This window comes from Leucoraja erinacea, chromosome 17 (genome assembly GCF_028641065.1).
Source record: "Leucoraja erinacea ecotype New England chromosome 17, Leri_hhj_1, whole genome shotgun sequence".
Classification (NCBI taxonomy): Eukaryota; Metazoa; Chordata; class Chondrichthyes; order Rajiformes; family Rajidae; genus Leucoraja; species Leucoraja erinaceus.
In genome coordinates this window covers 27,867,047-27,892,580 of record NC_073393.1, presented here as the reverse complement: position 1 = coordinate 27,892,580, position 25,534 = coordinate 27,867,047, and the positions used below count along the sequence as shown (strand labels likewise).

The 25,534-nt window shown below is 44.5% G+C and overlaps 1 protein-coding gene across 2 annotated transcripts in view; it reads right to left on the bottom strand.

The window, feature by feature from the left end:
- LOC129705337 (meckelin-like) overlaps positions 1–25,534 on the bottom strand; it is an 80,292-nt gene that overhangs the window by 40,528 nt on the left and 14,230 nt on the right. For both annotated transcript variants that reach the window (XM_055648865.1, XM_055648866.1), the window contains 10 exons: positions 23,736–23,771; positions 21,850–21,921; positions 20,475–20,590; positions 15,495–15,594; positions 12,668–12,745; positions 10,744–10,809; positions 9,232–9,376; positions 5,473–5,581; positions 4,050–4,143; positions 3,273–3,329 (listed from right to left, as the gene is read on the bottom strand). In XM_055648865.1, coding sequence (XP_055504840.1) covers positions 3,273–3,329; positions 4,050–4,143; positions 5,473–5,581; positions 9,232–9,376; positions 10,744–10,809; positions 12,668–12,745; positions 15,495–15,594; positions 20,475–20,590; positions 21,850–21,921; positions 23,736–23,771 — 873 coding nt within the window. The remainder of the gene's footprint in view (positions 1–3,272; positions 3,330–4,049; positions 4,144–5,472; positions 5,582–9,231; positions 9,377–10,743; positions 10,810–12,667; positions 12,746–15,494; positions 15,595–20,474; positions 20,591–21,849; positions 21,922–23,735; positions 23,772–25,534) is intronic.

Sequence of the window (25,534 nt, the reverse complement as noted above, 5' to 3'; positions counted from 1 at the left end):
CCTATGTCCTCTGGTTCACAATTCCCCTGCTCTGGGTAGAAGACTGTACATTTACCCTCTCTATTCCTCTCATGATCGCATATACTGCAAAAGGATCGCCCCTCAGCCTCCAGCCCTCCAAGGAACAAAGACCTGGCCTGCTGAACACTGCCTATAGCTCAGTCCCTCGAGCCCTTGCAAAATCCGTGTAAAATCTTTTCTTCACCCTTTCCAGCTGTTGTAGTGGGGTTTGAACTCATGTCCTTGGGTCAGTGATCTTGAAATTTGGTTGCTAATCAAGTGCCTAATCATCGCACCTCCATGCTACCTTGATTAACACTGTCCAATATCAATGCTGACCAACTTAACATGGGACTCAAGGGCAGGGTTTAGTTGGAGCCACTAGGAACTGCGGATGCTGGAATCCCGAGTAACACAGAAAGTGCTGGAGTAACTCAGCAGGTGAGGCAGCATCTGTGGAAGGACTGGATTGTTGAGGACCTCACACTTTAAACAGTTTTATGATATTCCTCAATCCAACCCGTGCATCGAATTACATTATGTGCTGCAGCAACTCAGCAGATCAGGCATCATCTCTGGAGAATGTGGTTAGGTGATGTTTCGATGTGTCTGACCCACTGAGTTACTCCAGTACTTTGCGTGTCTTATTTTGTAAACCAGCATCTGCAGTTTCTTGTTTCCCTTTCCAATGACATTACTGTCAATAAAATGGAGACAGGGTGGGACTTGAAGCTGAGCTGGCTGTTTTACAGAAAGCAAAGTCCGTTTACTCAACAGTCTATTTAAACAACAAACAGCTTACGGACTCAAAAAATATGAACTCATGCAAAGAGATCACGATGATTTAGCCCGATTCCTGTGTACCTGACCCGAGGCCTACTAGACCTAACTACATGCAAGTGCTAAAACATTTGTGTTTGAGCCAAGCTGTGCAGTGCTGGTCTGGTTCAGTCCTTTATCCAGGATAAATGGGCAGCACAGTGATGCAAGCGGTAGAGTTAGTGCAAGCGGTAGAGTAGACCCGGATACAATCCTGATTATGGATGCTGTCTGTACGGAGTTTGTACGTTCTCCCCGTGATCACGCGGGTTTTTTCCGGGTGTTCCAGTTTCCTCCCACCCTCCAAAGACGTACAGGTTTGTAAGTCAATTGGCTGCGGTGAAAAATGAAAATTGTCGCTAGTGTGTAGGATAGTGCTAGTGTACAGGAATCACTGGTCGGCACAGACTCGGTAGGCTGAGGGCCTGTTTCCGCACTGTATCTCTAACCTAAAATAAACTAAAGATAACGATAGGATGATCAACCTAGAATAACTGAATGTGTCTTTTATTCTTGACCAACAACATGTGTATGTGTAGCATAATAAATCATCTTTTCCCACTATTCTGCCAGTGCCTTAAAGTCCGGGTATTATACGCACTCAGATTTGGGTTGGACTCCAATTGTGTTGGGTTGGGCGCCAAGTCTGAAGAGGAGTCCTGACTCGAAACATCACCTATCCATGTGCTCCAGAGATGCTGCCTGGCCCACTGAATTACTCCAGCACTGTGTGTCCTCGGTTGAGTTTCTTAATTAAGCTTAGTTTAGTTTAGAGATACATCGGGGAAACAGGCCCCTCACTCGCTCTATCCTACACAACAGGGACAATTTACAGAAGCTAATTAACCTACAAACCTGCACATCGTTGGAATGTGGGAGAAAAACAGAGCACCTGGGGAAGCCCCACGTAGTCACGGGGTGAACATACAAACTCCGTGCAGACAGCACCCCTAGTCAGAATCAAACGCGGGTCTCTGGCACTGTAAGGCAGCATCTCTACCGCTGGACTACTGTGCCGCCCATATACTATATACATATTAGACCTCAAAGTTATCCAGCAGAATTCACTGAGTGGATAAAAGTTACATAATAGAAACTATGTGCACAAACTCAATACCATTTGTTCTCATTACAGTCTCTGGAGGCAGGGCTGTAGTCGTTCAGAGCACGCCTGTCTGATTGAATTAACAAGCTTTAACCTTGTGTGCGCATTTGGGGAAAAGACTTTCTTTAAACTCCTGAAGTTATCCAGTTTTTTTGGCTTATTGCTACAAAATGAAAGGGTTGAAGTTGCTCATTTTTACTGTTTTCATACTTGACCTATTGAGGTCTGAACCATATAAATGAGGTATCCAGAGACATGTTCAAGTCCCAAACTTTAGCAGGGAAATTTTAATTTAATTCACAGGTCTGGACTGAAGAGCTAAAGATAGACACAAAATGCTGGAGTAACTCAGTGGGTCAGGACCTCTGGAGAACATGGATAGGTGACTTTTCAGGTCAGGTCCCTTCTTCAGACTGAAATTATGGGGCGGTTGAAGAGCTGGAGGCGAGAAAAGACCAGGAACAATCAGGACGGTCAACAAATGACCTCAGGCAAGGAGGTGCCCATTGTTGGCTAGGGAAGGTGTGATCTCAAGAGAGATACAATGTGGTGAACTGTGGAACTGGTTAAATGACTAGGGTGGAGGAAGAGAGTAGGAGGGGAGGGAAGTATTTAAAATTAGAGGATTCAACATTCATACTGCTGAGTTATAAGCTACCCGCGAGAAATATGAGGTGCTGTTCCTCCACTTTGCGTGTGGCCCCACACTGGAAATGGAGGAGGCCCAGGACAGAAAGATCAGTATGGGAATGGGAAGGGGAGTTGAAATGGTTGGCAACCAGGAGATCCTGTAGGCCTCGGCAGACCGAGCGCACTCAGGAGCTGCTATGAAATATAATATGAAGGCAGGATAGGAATGGTGACCCTATAATTACTGGGGCTTTGGTGTAAAACCCATTGGTTCACTGATGTCCTTCAGGATAGGAACTCTGCTGACCTTACCTGTTCCGTCCTAATCAGTAGTCCACTTCCATCGTATCGTGACTCACCACCCGATGAAATAAACCCATCACTCATTCAAGGGCGTTCAGGGACAGACTATAAATACTGGCCTTGCAAGTCTCACATACATCCAGGAACAAAGTGGGGGGGGAGAAAACAAACACTCCACAGTAAGCACCATACTCCGATGTGTTTTGCTCGTTGCAAGAAACCTCAAAACCAATCATAGCTGAACAAGCTTCTAAATCATTTTTCAAATGATTTATATCACTGATATAACAAAGCGACGTCGCTTATGAGGGATGGTGCGACTGTAAAGGCTGGAAGTGATTCCAATTATTATTTTCTCAGTGCTGTTAATGGACAGGACGAGGTCGTAATGCGTTTTTTTTTTCTTTTTACTTACATCTGTGTCTCTCTTACGCGCTGCCTGGTTCATTTCATACTGAACACCAAATGTCACCTGGAGAGAGAGGGGGGGGGGGAAGAAATGCAATAAATAATCAGAGAGGGCGCTTTTTAACTCCTATTTAATTATGTAACCACGGCAACATCCATCACAGAGGCCATACTTTCCGAACAGCAATTGTCAAGGACAGCACTGTAGCTAAAGAGATATTTTGCCTCAAGTGGTCTCCGTCAGCACGTTTGATTTATTGAAAGTTTATTAAGCTGCTTTCCAATCTGTTTATTAATCTCACCGAGAGACATGGATAGGATTTGGGCAAGTTAAGTTTCTGTTTTAAAGGCAGCTCAACCTTCTTCCCCTCCGCTCTCCCACAAATGAAGAGGAAGCTTGAAATGAAGACCACTGAGGCTAAAGGGTCTTTTAATGCTGTTAGATTATACAACATTCAATGTAAAACCCATATTATTATAAAACCCATCATTAACATATCCTTAATCTTGCAAAGCAACTGTGTTGAATGTCTTAAAGGGCAGCACAGTGGCACAGCTGGTAGAGCTGCTGTCTGCCAGTGCCAGAGACCCGGGTTCGATCCTGAACTCAGGTGCTGGTTGTGTGGAGTTTGCACATTCTGCCTGTGACTGTGTGTTTTTTTTTGCTGATGCCAACTAATCTGCTATCTCAGACAAATTACTTGGCTAAAAACAATTCACTCTGCATTGAAACAATGATTTGATCGGAAACCCTTCCCCAATAACAGCTAAGGGGGGTTTCTACCTGAGCTTGTTCTTGGAGATCTTGTGCCTGCGCATATCGTACAGTCAGTAAAAACGGTGGCTCACTGGTTGGGCTGCTAGTCGGCAGGTAGGTCCTGTAATGAGATAAAGGATTCAGTTTCATCACAGGCACTTGATGAAATCCCATTGAGGCACCTGGTATGTCAGAGCCTATTTTAAACTCAACAAACTCCTCCAGGGGTCACAATAAAACTCCCAATACATCACTGACCAAAACAGATAGAATGAACCTTCAAAGCCTTCAAAGTTCCAGTCTCCAAATTGTTGAAGTAATGCAGAGGGGCTAAGAAATGAGCAAGATTGAGAGCTGGAGAGACAAGGCATTTCAGGTGCTAGAAACACAAAGTGCTGGAGTAACTCAACAGCCCATGTGGCATCTGTGGAGGGAATGGATATTTTGGGTCGGGTCACTTCTTCAGTCTGCCTGAGGTAATCCAGCACTTTGAAGATTGCATACACTAGGAGCAATTTACAGTGGCCAATTAACCTAGACTGTGCAGGTCTTAGGGATATGGTGGAAACTGGAGAACCTGGGGGAAACTTGCATGGTCAGAGGGAGAGGGCACAAACTCTACATAGCAGCACACAAGGTTGAGATGGTGCACTGGGGTGCACTGGAACAGGTAGCTCCATAGCTGCATCAGTGTGCAGATCCAGTGACCCACTGTGCAGATCCAGTGATCCACCGCGTAGATCCAGTGATCCACCGTGCAGATCCAGTGGCCCACTGTGCAGAGTCGCCGATCGCATCCAATGATAGGATGGGAAAGAATAGTAATAGGAAGGAACTGCAGATGCTGGTTTACACCAAAGACAGACACAACGTGCTGGAGTGACTCAGCGGGTCAGGGAGCATGTCTGGAGAAAAAGTACAGCTGATGTTTCAGGTCGGAACCCTTCTTCAGTCTGCAATGGTTCTTCAGTCTGAACAAGCTGACCTGACCCGAAACATTACTCATCCTTTTGCTCCAGAGATGATGTCTGACCTGCTGACTTACTCCAGCACTTTGTGTCTATCTTTGGGAAAGAATTGAGAATGATTAGTTATTGAAACTTAAGTCAGTGGCAAAGAGCGAGACTTAGGAACAAACACACCCTTAGCCTCTGACAGAATAGGACAGACATAAGGGCCTGTCCCACCAGCATGTGATTGCATGCGTCTAGTGCGACCAAATGTGGTCGCTTGAGGCGGACGGCCTCGCGGGGATGGTCCCAATTAGAACCGCGGAGGCGTATGAAGTTGTGCGGGGCTGGTCCCGACATCGCGCGGGGTTCCAAAAATCTTGCGCTGTCCGAAAATCCTGATGGGACTGCTGGTGGGACAGGCCCTTAAGTTAAAGGAAAAGCGAGCATTTGAATATCTGAAGGTCCCGTACTGGAATCTCTAACAGACTTCCTCTCACCTTAGGACTAGGTCTTTAGCATAACTGACGTAGCTCGGTGGGTTACTGAGACTGCCCTTCCTCCCTGTCAGTCCATCAACCAAAAAGAATCTCCTTACTGCTCCAGCTCCTGCAAATATAAATAATAGCATTTAACAAATGTCTCCATCCCAAACAGCTCTACAGCTATTGAAATACTTCTGTAGTCAATCGTGTAGAAAATGTTCAGTCACTTTGCACAACGCAAGTTCCCACTAAGTGCAATATTGTTTTATTGTACAATTTGCACGTTATTAATAATATTGTTGTTATGTGCAATAAACCCATATAATTTAATAATATTGATTGATGAGAGCATCTTACTGCCATTTGTTTTCAAAATAGTTCAGGTGATTTGGTCATAAGGAATAGGAGTAGAATTAGGCGATTTGGCCCATCAAGTCTACTCCGCCATTCAATCATGGCTGATCTATCTCTCTCCCTTCCAGCCCCATTCTCCTGCCTTCTCCCCATAACCTCTGACAGTTGTACTAATCAAGAAACTATCTTTCTCGACCTTAAAAATATCCACTGTCATGGCCTTAATGCCCTTCTGTGGCAAAGAATTCCACAGTTTCACCACCCTCTGACAAAATAAATTTTTCCTCATCTCCTTCCTAAAAGAACGTCCTTTCATTCTGAGGCTATGACCTCTAGTCCTACACTCTCCCACTAATGGAAACATTCTCTCCACATCCACACTATCCAAGCCTTTCACTATTCTGTATGTTTCAATGAGGTCCCCCCTCATTCTTCTAAACTCCAGTGAGTACACGCCCAGTGCCAACAAATGCTCATCATAGGTTAGCCTACACATTCCTGGGATCATTCTTGTAAATCTCCTCTGTACCCTCTCCAGAGCCAGCACACCCTTCCTCAAATAAGGTACCCAAAATTGCTCACAATATTCCAAATGCGGCCTTATAGAGCCTCAATATTAAATCCCTGTGTTTGTATACGCCCTCATGAAATAAATGCTAGCATTGAGTTTGCTTTCTTTGCTACTGATTCGACTTGCAGATGAACTTTATGGGATTCCTGCACCAGCACTTCCAAGTCCCTTTGCACCTCTGATTTCTGGATTCTCTCCCCATTTAGAAAATAGTCTTTGCCTTTATTCCTACTACCAAAATACATGACTTTGCTACACTATTTTCCATCTGCCACTTCTCTGCCCACTCTCCCAACCTGTCCAAGTCCTTCTGCAGAGTCCCTGCTTTCTCCTCACTACCTGCCCCTCCACCTATTTTCACATCATCCACAAACTTTGCCACAAAGCCTTCAATCCCCTCGTCCAAATCATTATTATACAACGTGAAGAGTAGCGGCACTAGCACCGACCCTTACGGAACGCCACTCGTCACTGGCAGCCAACCAGAAAAAGTTCCCTTTATTGCCACTCTTTGTTTTCTAACATCCAGCCAACCTGCTATCCATGCTATTATCTGCCCTTTGATATCGTGGGCCGTGAGTTTCACGATAAAATAAAACCTCATCCTTTATAAAGGACTCTAAAATCTTACCAACCACCGGTCAGACTTAGTTCCCACTATTCTGCCTTGCTCCCTTTTTGTGCATCGGGGTAATATTGGCAATCAGTGCCTGAGTTTAATATCTCAAATGAAAGTCAGCAGCTCTCAAAGAGCACAGGGCAGCAGTGGCGCAGCGCTATAGTTGCTGCCTTACAGAGGTGCTGGCTGTACGGTGTTATCTCTGTGACCACATGGCTTTTGTCCGGATGCTCCGGTTTCCTTCCACACTCCAAAACATACAGGTTTGTAGGTTAATTGTCTTCGGTAAAATTTGTAAAATTGGTTCTAGTGCATAGGATATTGTTAGTGTACGGGGCGGTTGTTGGTCGGCACGGTTTTCGTTGGGTCAAAGGGCCAATTTCCACAATTTAAAATCTTAAGTCTAAAGCAGCAATCAGTTGATTCTGCCCGACAACAGAAGCCCAGGGTTTTGGGCTGAAGTCTCTGGAGTGAAGTTCAGAGAAAACTGACAGCACAGTGGGATACTTGGCCCACCATTCACACACCAATCAATAAACAGTTAGTGAGTATAATCTATGTAGAGCAGTGAACTGAAAGGGCACAAATTTGCAGGATTTGTGGGCCTGTGCTAGAACGAGAGGTTGAGCAGGCTAGGACTTTATTCCTTGGAGCACAGGAGAATGAGGGGTGATCTTATAGATGTGTACAACAACATGAGAGGAAAAGATAGGGTAAATGCCCAGTCTTTTACCTAGAGTTGGGGAATCAAGTACATCGTCAATCTGTTTGCCCTCCTCCCATCAGGGAGGCGGTACAGGAGCCTCAGGTCACGTACCAGCAGGATGAGGAAAAGCTTCTATAACAACACAATCACACTGCTGAACTCGGAGTCCCGACGATAGATTTCTCTGGTCCCTCCGTCCCCCTTTGTTTAATCATTCTGTATTTCCTGATTATTCTGTATCTTCTCTCTTTCCATTTTTTTCTTGTTTTTTTTTCTCTTTATGTACAACTACTACGGACTGACGCAAAACTGCATTTCGTTGTACTGATACTTGTATTTGTGCGATGACATTAAAGTTGAATTGAATCTCCTGCACCAAAGATAGACACACATTGCTTGAGTAACTCAGCGGGTCAGGCAGCATCTCTGACGAAAAAGAGGTGATGTTTTGGCAGGGCCGGATTTAGATGAAGAGAAGCCCTAAGCTGTTCCACTTGTGAGGCCCCCTCCGCATTGGTTTTCAGCGCTGGCGGCGAGGCAGCGACCGGACAGCCATGGCGGCCAAATCTCCCACAATTCAAAGCGAGGGAGAAAGTGTCCAGCGCCAGCCAGTTGCCGTTGTAGTGCGCACGCGCAGGGCGGCCGATGATGTGCTGGCCGTGGTTGTGCGCATGTGCAGGGGGGAGGACGTGCAGGCCGCAGCAATGTGCATGTGCAAGGCGGCCTGCCGTGCCGGAGGATGAGGAGCAAGCAGAGCCCGGCGGCTCGGACACGAATAGCGGGGGGAGATGGAGATAGAGAGGGGGCCTGCCCAGAGTTGAACAGTAGGTGCCCTGCCTAAGCCGGAGGCCCCCCTAGACCTCGAGGCCCTAAGCTTAAGCTTGTCTAACTTATAGGTAAATCCGGCCCTGTGTTTTGGGTTGGAACCCTTCTACAGACTGCTTGCAAAAATGTAGTCTGAAGAATGGTTGTGACCCGAAATGTCATCTTTTCTTCTTCAGCAAGGAACTAATGTTGAATGTATAAAAAATAATAGTTCAGTTACAAATGGCGCTTTACATCTAATTCTGTTCATTTTTGAAAAGGTGTGGAGGGTTCCAGAGAGGAAACAGAAACGATTATAAGAATGGTTCCAGAATGGAGGAATATAAGCTGCAAGATTAGACTGGAGAAGCTCAGATCCTTTAGAAAGGAGATGAGAAGGAATTTCTTTAGTCAGAGATGGTGAATCTGTGGAAATCACTGTCTCCTGTGCTGTGGAGGCCGTCAATTGATATTTTTAAGGTGAAGATGACAGATTCTTGATTAGTAAGAGTGTCAGGGATTATGGAGAGAAGGCAAGAGAATGGGGTTGAGAGGGAAAGATAGATCACCCATGATTGAATGGCAGAGTAGACTTGCTGGGCCAAATGGCCTAAATCTGCTCCTAGAACTTATGAACAATAAACTGAGAATGTTTTGATGGACAGGGGCTCTGTCAGTGCCATGGCCATTTTATGCATCTATTTCATCGCAGTGACTTACCCAAGCCATTCCTGTCTAGATTTAGGCTGCGTACTGGGACAGGCCACACCTTTGACTGTCCTTGGTTATCCTTGTAGAGGAGAAAGAGCTCATAAAGCACTGGCTCTGGGAATCGCTGGAGAAGGTCAGAGACTCGAATTGTGCACTGAAATAAAAGAATGAGCCATCACACACTGAATGTTAGCATTCATAGCAAAAGGATTTGAGTATAGGAGCAGGGAGGTTCTACTGCAGTTGTACAGGGTCTTGGTGAGACCATACCTGGAGTATTGTGTACAGTATTGGTTTCCTAATCTGAGGAAGGACATTCTTGCCATAGAGGGAGTACAGAGAAGGTTCACCAGACTGATTACTGGGATGTCAGGACTTTCATATGAAAGAAGACTGGATAGACTCGGCTTGTACTCGCTAGAATTTAGAAGATTGAGGGGGGATCTTATAGAAACTTACAAAATTCTTAAGGGGTTGGACAGACTAGATGCATGAAGATTGTTCCCAATGTTGGAGAAGTCCAGAACAAGGGGTCACAGTTTAAGGATAAAGGGGAAATCTTTTAGGACTGAGATGAGAAAAACATTTTTTACGCAGAGAGTGATGAATCTCTGGAATTCTCTCACAGAATGTAGTTGAGGCCAGTTCATTGGCTATATTTAAGAGGGAGTTAGATGAGGCCCTTGTGGCTAAAGGGATCAGGGGGTATGGAGAGAAAGCAGGTACCGGATACTGAGTTGGATGATCTGCCATGATCATATTGAATGGCGGTGCAGGTTCGAAGGGCCGAATGGCCTACTCCTGCACCTAATTTCTATGTTTCTATGTTTCTATGAAGGGACTTGGTCTCCCAAACCTGGCTCCAATTGTTCAAAAAAGTGTCTCAGCAATTAGAAGCAGTCGACCTTGTGTAAAGTTGGCTTCTAAACCTTTTAAATGGAAGAAAAACATCTTAAAGCAAAAACTTCCCAATTTTGTGATTTTTGTTTTGGAGTCACCTGACTTGACATTAGTGCCCAAAAATGGGTGTCATCTTTCAAGTCATTTACGGGCAGCAGGCATGACTTTAACAATAAAACAACGAGGGAATATATCATATTTTAGATTTTAGAGTCTCTTGCCCAGAGTAGGTGAATCGAGGAACACAGGACAAAGGTTTAAGTTGAGGGGAAAAGATTTATTAGGAATCTGAGGGGTAACTTTTTCGCACAAAGGGTGGTGGGTGTATGGAGCAAGCTGCCAGAGGAGGTAGTTGAGGCTGAGACGATCCCAACATTTAAAAATCAGTTAGACATGTACATGGATAGGACAGGTTTGGAGGGATATGGATCAAATGTGGGCAGGTGGGACTAGTGTAGCTGGGACATGTTGGCCATTGTGGGCAAGTTGGGCTAAAGGGCCTGTTTCCACACTGTATCACTCTATGACTCTTTATAACTCTATATCTTCATTCATTTCTTAAGACTCAAGATAAACAAACGTAGTCCAAGTCGTGCTGCACCTGTTCTCGACAACACTCACCGACTGGGCATAGAATGAGCCAAATTTGTACGCCGCGTCGAGCAATGTTTGCGTGTCGGGACAGAGCTGGTGGAAAACATAAACGTGTGTTAAGACAGAGCACACCATTTCAAGTGTGATCGTAAGATATAGGAGCAGAATTCATCCATTTGACCCATTGAGTCTGCTCCACCATTAGATCACGGCTGATTTATTTTTCTCCTGATTTATTTCTCAGACCCGCTCTCAACTCCAGTGCATTTGACAGCACTGGGCCAGTACTCGCTGCAGTTTAGAAGGATGAGGGGAGACCTCATTGAAACTTACCAAATAGTGCAGGGCCTGTATAGATAGAGTGGATGCAAAGAGGATGTTTCCACTAGTGGGAGAGTGTTGGGTAAGAGGGCAGTGCAAAATAAAAGGATGTACCTTTAGAAAGCAGATGAGGAGGAATTTCTTTAGCCAGATGCAATGATTCTGTGGAATACATTGCCATAGCCAGCCAAGTCATTGGGTATATTTAAGGTGGAGATTGACAGATTCTTGATTAGTAAGGGTGTCAAGGATTATGGGGAGAAGGCAGGAGAAAGGGGTTGAGAGGGAAAGATAGATCGGCCATGAGTGATTGGCGGAGTAGACTCGATGGGCCTAATGGTCTAATTCCGCTCTCATGACAAATGAACTTATTAACTCCTGCCCGTCACTGTAAAACTTGACACCGATGAGGGATGTAGCCACTTTGTCGGGCCAGAACGAACCCAGTGATCCGTGGCAACGGCCCAGCATTGTGCCTGTCATATTGGAGAAACCATCAACATTTGCTGTCATGACGTGGTAATGTGTCAACACCACATGGAACATGAACAAACACACTGCTGCTTAATGTGCAATCTGATGTTTATTTTTGTGGCTTAGCTGGCATTTGGACCTGACAGTTGTATCTGGGGCAGCGCTGTGGCGCAGCTGGTAGAGCCGCTGATTCACAGCACCAGAGAACCAGGTTCGATCCTGATGTTGGGAGCTGTCTGTATGGAGTTTGCACTTTCTTTCTGTGACCGCATGGGTTTCCTCCACGTGTCCCGGTTTCCTCCCACATGCCAAAGACATGCAGGTCTGTGAGTTAACTGGCCTGGAAAATTGCCCCCAGTGCGTAGGGAGTGGATGCAAAAGTGGGATAACTGAACTTGTGTGAATGTGGGATCAATGGTTGGCGAGGACTGGGCGGGCCGAAGAACCTGTTTCCATACCATATCTCTCTAAATCTAAAAAACATTGTTGTTGCAAGGATTGATACTCCTAACCTATTCAAAAGCAGAATCAGGCCATTCTGCCCGCTGAATCTGTACTGACCATCAAACACCCATTTATACTAATCCTACATTCATTATCTCTCCATAAATTCACTTTGCACTACTGGGCAACTGTTCCAATGTTAGCAGAGGCAGTTGACACTGAATGAGTGAACTGTATTGGCTTTGTCATCCGTGTTGAAAATCACTTAAAATATTATGCATGTTAAAATAAAAAGCCCAATTAATGGAAGTGCAAGATACTTTGTTAATGCTTTTTTATACCCATAATTAACATTGAACGACTTTTCTTGACAAGATAAAACTTTTTGTTTTTAAAACGATGTGAATTCTCTGTGAAAGTAACAAATTGAGAAAATTAGAGATTTTAAGATATTATCTTTTTTTTAATTTTGTTTATGACAACTCCGATTTAACCGTGAGCGATGTGCATTTTCCAATTTGAGTACCCGCATCCTCTCAGGGTCATTAAATACTGACCTTCATGATGATGTTCCATGAAGTAAGATAATAACATCTAAATGCCATCATTGGAACGCTGAGTTTGATAACTGTACTGTTCCAGTTTTAAAAGCATCTTACTGCTTCATGAAGAAGCAACACAACACAAAAGATGATACTGTGCAACTTCTCACCTGTAAAGTACCTCCTCTGACATCTTCCCAACCCAGAAAATTGCCACGAGCGTCATATTTCACAATTTTTAAGACGATCTATAGGCGAGCAAATAGAATAAAATTGGAGCAGAACACACAACAAACCAGATACATCATTTCAGCAATGACCCCTCCAGTTTTACTTTTACTTTACTTTAGTGATGCAGCTCAGAAACAGGCCATTCGGCCCACCGGGCCTACGCCGACCAGCAATCACCCCATACGCTGGCACGATCCTACACACGAGGGACAATTCACAGAAGACAATTAACCTACCAACCTGTACGTCTTTGGAGTGTGGGAGGAAACCGGATCACTCAGAAAAAACGTATGTGGTCACAGGGAGAACGTACAAACTCGTTGGACAGCACCCGTAGTCAGGATCGAACCCGGGTCTCTGCTGCTGTGAGGCAACAACTCTACCACTGCTCCACTGTACCACCTCACAGACTAGAAAGACAAGTTCCACTGATAAAGGATAAATCCTCTGGTCCAGATGAGATTTATCGTGGGGTGCTAACAAACAGAAGGGGAAAAAGCATGGAGCACCTGATCATTAAAAGCTTTAGAGATTCAAGGGTTTCCCTGAGTTCTGGAAAACTGCAAACTTACATTCTTATTCAAAAATGGGAAAATGGATCAGGGATGAACCCTGTAACTACAAATGAGGCTGTTTAACCTTGGTGGCAAAGGAATTCTAAATACAGTAATCAGAAGCAGAATTTGCGGCAGTTTGGTTGAGGGGATGGGCATTTGCAGAGATTTGGTGGGGGGAAGTGGAAGTGAATAGATTGATCTACCACCGGTCAGCATTGTTCCAATGGGCAGAATAAACTCCTGCATTAGAACTGATCCAGTCATGACCTGAAACATCACTTATCCATGTTCTCCAGAGGTGTTCCCTGACCCGCTGAGTTACTCCAGCACTTTGTGTCATAAGTTCATAAGTTCTAGCAGCAGAATTAGGCCATTCGGCCCATCAAGTCTACTCCACCATTCTCCTACCTTCTCCCCATAACCCCTGACAACCTTACAATTTAATTTTTAATCGTTTACTAATCACTAATTTTTAATCCTTTTGTGCAAACCAGCATCTGCAGTTCCTTTTTTGGAATAAACTTCCTTCCTGCCATAATAATTTGAGTTGTGAGAGACTTCATGGACAGTTGAGAGTGATGATAAGTTAACACAACCCATGAGACTTAAGGCAATGGGAGCCTAGTAATGGTTATCAAGCCTTGTGGTTAATTTACCCTCTTGAAATCACTCCAGAACATCTGCTTTACCACAATTAACTTTATGGCCCAGTTTTGTTTACCTAATTGGATATGTTTGTGTGGGTAGATAACAGCTGTTAATTCAGAGTACGTGTCAGCGTGTCCTTCTAACTTTGATTTGTACTCAGAGATTAATGCTTGGGATGGGATGTTGTTTATTATGGCGGCATTGGAAAATCATTTGTAATTAACCCAAGGCATTCTGAAATTGGAAAAAGGGATCAGAAGTCACGTGCTTTTTACTTACTTCCACATCTAACTCCGGATAGCATCAAGATCGACTCCCTAATCACCCCCTCCTCTTTCTATCTGCCATCCCTTTCCCCAAAGCCACTATCCCAACCGTCGACTATTGAAAACTGCTTTCAATGGTCTATCAGTCTCTTGAGACCCCCTGAGCTAATGCAGTTAAACAGTTAAACACAGTAGGAAGATTTATCCTACAATATGGTCGGCCTGTTCTTGGTTATCTTTATCCTGTATCTGTACACTGTAGATGGTTTGACTGTAATCATGTACAGGCATTTCTTTGACTGGATAGCAGGCAATAAAATGCTTTTCATACCGGTACACATGACAATAATAAACCAAACTAAAGTAAATTGGTAGGAAGGAACTGCAGATGTTGGTTTAAATTAAATTAAGTACATTAGACCTGTTTGCACATTGTATCTCTGAACTAAACCTGCTGAATGTTTTAAGCATTTGGGATTTTCTATTTCAGTCCTCAGCCATGATCCAAGAATATTCAGATTCCTGCAAAGAGAAAGTGTTAGGTTGCAAACCCTTTGTCAGAGTTCCATAGCAAGTTTAATTGACAAGTAATTTCCAACTACATTAATAGCACAAAAGTCACAGCAGGTTGGGAGCGAGATACCATTTTCACACGGCTAATGGTGGAGAGGCAGAAATCATAAGGCAGTGTAAGATGATTTACAATTCATCACCCTGCCTCAATTTGCATAATTACCATTTATTGTCTATTTAATGGTTTGTTTAAATATATTTACTGAATTTTTTTTTGTCGTTTTACAGAGTGCCTTGTTTACATATCTGTTGTGCTGCTGGTGTACCTACAAAGTACACTGACCAGTGAGCACCTCGTAACCGCAGGTACGAAAATGTACTCTATCTAACTGGCTGGAACAATAGTGATGGCACAGTGGTGCAGAGGGTAGAGCTGCTGCCTCACAGTGCAAGAGACCTGGGTTTGATTCTGGCTGCCGTCTGTGCGAAGTTTGCACGCTCTCCGTGCGTGCCGGTTTCCTCCCACATCCTGAAGACGTGCGGGTTTGTAAGTCAAATGGCCTTTGTAAAATTGTCCCTTGTGTACAGTGAGAGGATGCGAATGTGGGATAACATTGAACTGGTGTGAACGGGTGAATGATGGGCAGCGCACTCGGTGGGCCGGATAGCCTGTTTCCGTGCTGTATTTCTGAACTCTAAACTAGATGGCTGATTTCATAATCCCCCTACCAGCTAGTTTAAGCCATGAATCAAAACATGCCGAACGATAAGTGCACACGCACCTGTGAATCCTTCTGGAAAGAAAGCCCTTTGGGGGCTGTTTGCCCCAGAGATGCTGCGATATTCGTGTCCACGTAGAAGAGTTTCGGGAGGTAGTTAGTCCTTCAGCAAAATAAGGGAAGACAAAAAGCACAAGTTAAACAATTGAAGACAAGATAAGCAGCCATTAAAAGAAAGATGGGCATCAGTTTCGAACATAAGAAATAATAGCTGCCAAACTTATATCACAACCGACGTCACAAATAATAGACTCGCTCCATATCAAGAAAGGTGTGCAAAAATACTTTAAATAGTTTCTAGGTACCTGGAAGGCAGTTTCCTTGTTTTCACACTCCCAGTGAGGGAGCTTGAAAGCACAAAATCAGAATTAGCAATTTGTGCCTTTTGGTGATCTCAGGAGATCTGTTGGCATTTCACTACAATTAGATACTGTTGAAGTGTTGACACATGAGACTGCAGATGCTGGAATGTTGAGCAAAACACAAAGTGCTGGAGGAACTCAGAAGATCAGGCAGCATCTGTGGAGGGAATGGGCAGACAGCGTTTTGGTTTGAGACCCTTCTTCAGACAGTTGGAGTTGAGGGGAGAAAGCTGGTAAACAGAGGTAGGATTGGGACAAAGCCAAGCAAATGATAGGGGGATACAGGTGAAGAAGGGGTAATTGGCTGATGAGTGGACACAGTGACAAAGGCTAGAGGTGAAACGGAGACAAAGGGATGTCAGATAAGGAAGGGAGAGAAAGGAATGAAATGTGAAGTCAGAGGGAGGGATTAGGGTGGAAGGGGACAGAAGAGTGGAGAAAGAGGGGGAAATGGGGGACTTGGAGAAAGGAGGGATGGGAGATGAGTTGAAGGAGGGGAAAGAAAAATGGTGACAGAGCTGGTGGGAGAAATGTGGGAGGGAGTGGAATGGGAGGTTTAGTTTAGTTTACAGATACTGCATGGGCACTGGCTCTTCGGCCCTCTGAGTCGAAGCCGATCACCGATCATCTGTTCAGACTAGTTCTATGTTATCCCAGTTTCTCATCCACTCCCATACACACAGTGATTACTAGTTCTATCCCACACACTACGGACAATTTACAGAAGCCAATTGACCTACAAACCCGCGTGTCTTTGGAATGTGGGAGGAATCCAGAGCACCCGGAGAAAACCCACTGTCAGGCTGACTGCCGTCACAGGGAGAACGTGCAATCTCCATACAGATAGCAGGTGAGGTCAGGATCCAACCCAGGTCTCTGGTGCTGTGAGACAGCAGCTCTACCAGTTGCACCACTGTACTCCCAAACAGTTTGAAATTGGGGCATTTAATGTCAATGATCACAATCGCTTCATCAGAGTCTTGAATTTGTCTGTATTCACGACATGAGGAGAGGAATTCCTTTAGTCAGAGGATGGTCAAGGACTGCTCTCACCCCAACCATGGACTGTTTACCCTCCTACCATCCGGGAGGCGCTACAGGTCTCTCCGTTGCCGAACCAGCAGGTCGAGGAACAGCTTCTTTCCGGCGGCTGTCACTCTACTCAACAACGTACCTCGGTGACTGCCAATCACCATCCCCCCCCCCCCCCCGGACACTTATTATTATTTATTCAAATCGTTTGCTATGTCGCTCTTCCAGGGAGATGCTAAATGCATTTCGTTGTCTCTGTACTGTACACTGACAATGACAATTAAAATTGAATCTGAATCTGAATCTGAATCTGGTGCATCTGTGGAATTCATTGGCACCGACAGCCGTGGAGGCCGTCATTAATTTGAAAGCAGAGATTGATACTTGATTAGTAAGGATGTCAAAAGTTATGTGGAGAAGGCAGGAAAATGGGGTTGAGAGGGTAATATACATCAGCCATGATTGAATGGTGAAGTGGGCTCGATGGGTTAAATGGCCTAATTCTGCTCCGCTGTCTCATGTTCTTGTTGAGAATTACTGCCTGGGCTAGACACCGAGTCAGCAAGATTGCTTGTACTGCAGTCAGTCATCATTGAAAGCCACAATACGGGCACATCTAGTCTTCCTGTGTACTCAGCAAAGGTGGGACAGCTCTCTCAATGCTCCAGATGTCCTCCACGCACCAGATCACACAGACAAGGGTGTGCTCAGATTTGAAGCCTGACATAAGGATGAGTCAGCCTGAGAGAGACAATCTTATCTTGTGCAAGGTGGTTCCTTGCCCCAATCACTATCTTATGATCATCCCAGCTCTCAGCTGCTGTCATGCCACACTCTGTAAAATGAAATGAAGCCTGACATCGTAATTCTGAATTTCACTCCCTCTTCTCCCCTCTCCCTTCACCCAAGAGATATAACAGTGTGAAAACGCACACCTTCAGGGACAGTTTTTTCCCGAGCTGTTATCAGGCAACTGAACCATCGTATCAACAACTAGAGAGTGGTCCTGACCTACCATCTACCTCATTGGAGACCCTCAGATTAACATTTATTGGACTTTACTGGACTTTATCTTAACTGTTATTCCTTTTATCCTGTACCTGTACGCTGTGAACGGCTCGATTGTAATCATGTTTGGTCTTTCCGCTGACTGGATAGCAAACAACAAAAAAGCTTTTTCACTGTACCTCATTTGTCAAGAGTTACTTTGCAAATGTTAGCTGCCGTATGCAGCATGCAATTACTAATGGAAGAAAACTCTAACCTGGCAAGTTTAAACAGGTTCCACAGCGGCACTGATATTTGATTTTGTCAATAGCTACTGTAACCTGTAATTAGTCATTAGCAAACCCATTCCACCCACACCCAGTCTGCATATTTGTACTGGCAGCAAATACTCTCCCTGGTAGTTTTCCTACACTTGCTGTGGGTTTTCCGTACAAGCTACCTTTGCTAATCTTAGTGGTATTGGGCAACTGTGTATATGCCAACGATAATTTATTAGCTACCATTTAAACAACCTATTCGGGGCTGGATCGATGGAGAAGTAGCACTGAAGAATATCTGTACTCCCTATTCCCCCCTCACCCATCAGGCAAGAAGTTTGAAAACACACACCTTCCAGATTCGGGGACAGTTTCTTCCCAGCTGTTATCAGGCACCTGGACTATCCTATCAGCAACTAGGGAACAGTGCTGACCTACCATCTACCTCATTGGAGCCTCCCCCCCCTCCCCCCCTCCCCCCCCCCCCCCGGACTATAATGAATCAGACTTTTCTTGCACTAAATGGTATTCACTTTATCGTGCATCTGTACATTGTGGACGTCTTGATTGTAATCATGTCTAGTCTTTCCACTGACTGGACAGCACGCAACAACAAAGCTTTTCACTGTACCTCGATGCACTTGGCAATAAACTAAACTAAAACTAAATAATTCCAGTGGACTTGCCGTTAACACTGCATCTCAAAGAGCACTTTGAGAGCACAACAGGCCAGAGTCAGGGCTCCATCTGTAAAATTATATCGTTCACTAGACTCCATCTAGCTGATTCATTGTCAGAAAATGTTAGATCGTAATCGTAAACAACGAAGAACAAAGACGCTGGAACAAAAAGGACAGTCAGAGGAACCGGGGGTCCCTCAAGGTTGGCTGTGGGAGGCTCCCCTGGAGCACAAAGGCTGAAGGTGCCGGGTGACGGCTGCAAGGGACCCTTCTGGTGCCAAAGCCTGGTGACTCTTGCATATGAACTAAGTGGGCCGTTTCTGTACATTCTGTGCTTAATGGGGATTGTACTTATGTATGGCATTAATCTTACTGAACTGTATGTAAAAAGGGTATTTCACTGTACCTTGGTACATGTCTAATAAAGAACCATTGAACCATTGTATTAGCAGGACTGGACCCTTTACAGACACATCATGTACTTATCAACCTTCCTGTCATCACTTCAATATTTACTTAACAAATTTGAATTGGCAGAAAGGGAATAGACATCCTTGGGCTAGGCATGTGTAATTAAACAGCTTAATTCTAGTGTTTATCTGAGGAGCCAGAAAAGGGCTGGATTCAAGCCAAATCCTGTCACTGCAATATAAATACGGATTAGCATTTAAATGGCACCTTTCATGTACTTTTGACGTTGTCTTTATGTGTTGTACAGTCAATGAAGTACATTTGAAGAGTCACAACTTAGAAACTTAGCCCAGAAGGCTCCCAAAATACAGCATGGAAACAAACCCAGCTCCCACAAACTTGCCCACGCCGACCAAGATATCCCAACGTCACTCGTCCCACCTGCCAGTAATTGGCCCATATCCCTCTAAACGAGTCCTATCAATGCACCTGTCCAAATGTCTTTTAAATGCTGTTATACAGTAGTACCTGCGTCAGCGACCTCCTCTGGCAGCTTGTTCCATATACCCACCGCCCTCTGTGTGGTATTACTAAACTTTTGTGTTCATTCATAGATACGACCACCATAGATGCCATTCATTAATGGCATTTATGGCCAAACCAAAGGGTGTTGTGGGTAACTCAAGGACTAGTTAGGAGTAACATTTAGGCCAGACAAGGTAACTAGGGCAGATTATCGGGCCAAGTTATATTTTATTTCCCACATGCAATTGGGGACTTGGAGGCCTGAGCTCTCGGGAGAGTTTGGGTAAGCCAGGACTTTGTTCCTTGCAGTGCAAGAGAATGAGGTGTGATCTTTAATAGGTGTAGATCATGATGGGAATAGGTTGGGTAGATTACCCAGAGTAGAGAAATCAAGAAGCAGAGGGCACAGGTTCAAGGTGAGAGAGGATAGACTTAGTAGAGACCTGAGGCATAATGTTTCCACACAGAGCGTAGTGGGTATATAGAATGAGCTGCCAGAGGAGGACAGGTACATGGAAAGGATAGGTTTGGGCCAAATACGGCCAGGTGGGACTAGTGTAGATCATCTAGGGCATCTTGGTCGGCATGGTCAAGTTTGGCGGAAGGGTTTGTTTCCATGCTTCTCCAATCTTCTCCACTGCAGCAATATTAGGCAATCCTGCTCCATTTCTCCTCAAATATTAAGATATAATAAACTATTAGACTCACATGGCAGGCACGTTTCGGTACAGAATGAGGGCTTCACCGCTGACCAAACCGTTTACATCGAGCAGCACCAAGTTAGTGAGAAGCTGGCATGCTGTCTGATTACTGTACTGCGTGTTCTGAAAACAAAAGAGGGATCTTACAAGGTTGTTTCCACTTACAGTAGAACTTCAAGCTGCAGAGGGCATTTGGCCTTCCTTGGATGCTGAGGGGTCAGCTCAGACCACCAACACTGGACCCCATGGTGTAGACTTCCCGACACCAGTCCTCACACAGTAGTTTCATTTTAGTTTATTTTAGAGACACAGCATGGAAACAGGACCTTTGGCCCACCGAGTCTGCGCCGACCATCGATCACCCTGTACATTAGAACTACCCTACACACAAGGGATAATTTACAATCTTTACCGTAGCCAATTAACCTACAAACCAGCGTGTTTTGGAATGTGGGAGGAAACCGGATCACCCGGAGAAAACCCACATGGGTCACAGGGAGAACGTACAAACTCTGTACAGACAGCATCTATGGTCAGGATCGAACCTGGGTCTCTGGTGCTGTAACACTGTGTAGTTTTTGACATTTACTCAGCGTCAGTAGTTTATAGCAATGAGACACCGTTGTTTTCAAATGAGTAAAGGAGAAGTTGTGCTTTAAATATAACTTCAATCCCAAAAATGCATGCGACGCGATACCACAGACTGAATAAATGTTAACCGTTACAGGAAGTGCTGTGGGTTCAGCTTGAAGGTCACTCATTGAGATATATCACTCATTGTTACTGTGGTCAGCTTCAATGTCTACGGGTGTCTGCAGATCATACTGACTGAATTAATGCTCAGATTTCTGGATCAGCAGTTGAAATTATTCATTTAGAAGTAAAAGGCGTTGAATTTATATGGTTTCCCTCATACCTTCCTCAGCCCTGAACAGTGTCCTATCCATAATTATAATTCAATATGCAATCTCCTAATCCAGCCCATGCTTTTCCTAACCTGGGTCAGTTAACAATACACCAATTTAGTAAATAGTAAATGTTTGCTCCACACTGACTTGTCATGAGAACAAGGTGCTCAAACAGGTGGGGAGCCCCATAAGCCTCTGGTCCCCAGAAGACTTGGGCAGGAGGAATGTATTGCAGAAGCTAAATCATGAAGCAGTTTTGCTCAAAGTCACAGAAAAGTTGACCAATGGAGAATAAACTCATGAAAAACTCAGGGCTCAGACTCCTCAGCCATGAGATGACCTAAAGAATAAAACCAGTGAAATGGATCGCCTGAGGGATCACCAAGGAAAGCAGCTCAAATCCAATTAATACCGGATGACACCAGCGGTAAACACACCCCCATAGAAACCACGGCTCTGGGAGTTATAACTTACTGCACATGCCAGGTAGCTTGCTTGAAGGTGCATTTCATACCAGATGGAATCTGGCATTGATCCCGAACTGGCCTGAAAGAAAATATCATCGAGATTCAATCTTGCTTCATACATAATGCAGTGTTATTCCACCCGTTCCGAACAGCTTCATCTAAGACCGCAGAGAATTGTGGACGCAGCCTAGAGATCACACAAACCAACCTCCCTTCCATTGTGTTGTAAGGAACTACAGATGCTGGTTTAATCCGAAGATGGACACAATAAGCTAGAGTAACCCAGCGGGTCTGACACCATGAAGAGTCTGAAGAAGGGTCTAGACCCAAAACATCGCCTGTTCCTTTTCCCCAGAGATGCTGTCTGACCTGCTGAGTTACTCTACCATTTTGTCCCTTTCAGTGACTCAATTTACACCTCACGCTGCCTCGGCAAGGCCACCAGCATAATCGCACCCCAGCCACTCCCTCTTCTCCCCTTTCCCATCAGGCAAGAGGTACAGAAGTGTAAAAACGCACACGTCCAGAAACAGTGCAAGTTTCTTCCCGGCTGTTATCAGGCAACTGAACCATCCCACCAACAACTAGAGAACAGTTCTGTACTACTATCTATGTCATTGGAGATCCTCGGATTATCTTTGATTGGACATTACTGGTCTTTATTTTATACTAAACGTTATTCACATTATTCTCTTTATCATGTATTTGTACACGGTGAGTCATGCAATGTCTTTCTGCTGACTCATTAGCACGCAACAAAAGCTTTTCACTGTACCTCAGAACATGTGACAATAACTAAGGACTAGATTAAAGACTTGGAGACACTATATGGCATTCACTGAACTGTCCTGCCTTGTGCCACACCCAGGAACCTCAGCCAGGAACCCATTATCCATGTGTGGGGAGCGAGCAACATAGTTTATTTTAGTTTAGAGATACAGCCTGGGAACAAGCCCTACAGCCCACCAAGTCCACGCCAACCAACGATCGCCTGTACACTAGTTCTATCCTACACACTAAGGGCAATTTACAAAAGCCAATTAACCAACAAACCCGCAAATCTTTGGAATGTGGGAGGAAAGCGGAGCACCCGGAAAAAACCCATGCAGCCGCAGGGAGCACATGCAAACTCCAGACAGACAGCACCTGCAGTCGGAATCAAACGCAGGTCTCTATTGCTGTAAGGCAGCAACTCTACCGCTGCACCATCTGGGCTATCCTCAAAGATCATGAGGGATATGGGTGAAGCAAATGCAGATTGATTTTTTCCCAGGGCAGAGGATTCGAAAAACCAGAGGGCATAGGATTTAGGTAAGAGTGAGGGGCGGGGGAGTTTTAAGGGAGATCTTGGGGAAACTTTTTCACTCGGAGGGTAGTCTATATCAGGAATGAGCTGTCTGAGGAAATTGTGGAAGCTGATATAATTACACCTTTCAAAAGACATTTGAACAGCTATATTGATAGGTAGAGGGCTATGGGCTAATTGCAGTCAAATGGGAGTGGCACAGAATGCTAACTTGGCCAGCATGGACAATGTGGGCCAAATGGCCTTTTTCCATGCTGTATTGCTCTATGACACTAAAGAGTGGGGGCTATTCAATTACAATAGGGGGGGCATCTCAACTAAGCCCAAATACTATTTCCACCTGATCTCAACACATTTGTATCTGCTCACCTTTTGGTGATCAGACACTGGTGGCGAGGGCAAAATCCAGCACAGGGAAGAGAACATTGTTGGAGGCCGTTATATATTCTACCCAAATTCCTTCAAGGTCAACAGGAACTGCACTGGTTATCCAGCTCTGTTAGTGCCAGTGCTCGCCTCTACACCCCACCCAAAACAGGACAGGCTTTAAAAGCTGCTTTGTCCTAAAGAGATAAATAAATACTCACCGGTATTCTTGTGTTTTCAAAGCAAAGTCCTCCTCTCTGAAATGAGAATCACAGAATATTGCGCTGTAATAAACTCAGGAGAGATGTTTCCAATCATTCAGCAGTTGCTTGGGACAAAGGCCACTAAATCCAACCAGTTCCTCAATTCAAGCAAACAATTCCAATCAGATTTACCCGTCCTTTAACCAAGACCTATCACCCATCCATCACAACTAGCATCGCTAACCTCTCGGCAGTGTACCTCACATTTACTTGTTTCTCTTTGCAAGAATGTTTCATTTCTAATGTTCTTACTCTTAATCTTCTCTCTTTTTCCCTCTTAGTCACAGAGTAATACATAGACTAACTTATCTATGTCAACGAAGATGCCCATCTAAGCTAGTCCCATTTGCCAACATTAGACCCAGATTGCACATGATCTTCCCTATCTATTTACCTATTCAAATGTCTTTTAAATGTTGTCATTGTACCTGCCTCACGTTCTCTGGCACTTTCTTCTGTACGCACATCAATCTCTGCATGAAGAAGTTGCCCCTCAGGGCCCTTTTAAACATTTCCCCTCTTATCTTAAACCAATGCCTTCCAGTTTTTGATCACCTTTCCCTGGGACAGAGACGGGGTCTCCACCATTCCAGGCAACAAAGACCCAGCCTATATCCCCTCTCCTCAAGCCTGCCAGTCTTGGTAACATCTAAACCTTCTCTGCACTCTTTCAAGCTTAATGATATCCTCACTAGACAACCGGAACTACACATATTAACGTCATTTTTGACACTTCCATGACTGGGAGGGATCTGCTTTTATCTATCTTGTTTTGTCCTCTTACAATTAAAAAAATGTTAATATTCATAAGATCATAAAACCATAGGACACAGGAGCAGAATTAAGCCATTCAGTCCATCACGTATGCTCTACCATTCAACCATGGCTGATCTATTTTTCCCTCTCGACACCATTCTCCATCCTTCTCCCCGTAATCCTTGATGCCCCTACTGATCAAGAACTTATCAAACTCCAATTTAAAAAATACATAATGACTTGGCCTCCTCAGCCGTCTGGGGCAACAATGTCTGCAGATTCATCACCCAGTTTAATGGAAAGAAATCAATGTTGACAGTAAAAACAGAAACTGGTGGAGACACTCAGATGATCAGGCTGCATCTGTGGAGAGTGAAACAGTTAACATTTCAGGTTAAAGACTCTTTCACGTTTTGGGCTCACAGTTCATTTTACTGGAGAAGTCTGCTGAAATAAAATACACAAATCTGTACAAAATATTGGTGAGGCCACATTTAGGGTATTGTGCTCAGTTTTGGTCAGCCTGTGATACAGAAGATGCCATTAAGCTGGAAAGGGTGTAGAGATGATTTACAAGGATGTTGCCAGGAGTCGCGGGCCTGAGCTATAGGGTGAGGTTGAGCAGGCGAGGGCTTTATTCCATGGAGCGGAGGATGATGAGGGGTGTATATACAGGTGTATAACATCATGAGAGGTAAAGATAGAGTAAATGCACAGAATCTTTTACCCAGAGTAGGTGAATCGAGAACCAGAGGACATAGGTTTAAGGTGAAAGGGGAAAGATTTGATAGGAACCTGAGGGGCAACTTTTTTACACAAAGGGTATATGTAACGAGCTGCCAGAGACAGGTACAATCACAACATTTGAGAAATTCCTCCAGCACATGGATAGTACAAGATTAGAGGGATATGGGCCAAATGCAGGCAAATGTGATTAGTGTAGAAGGGGCATGTCGGTTGCTGTGCTCAAATTGGGCTGAAGGACCTGTTTCCACACTGTA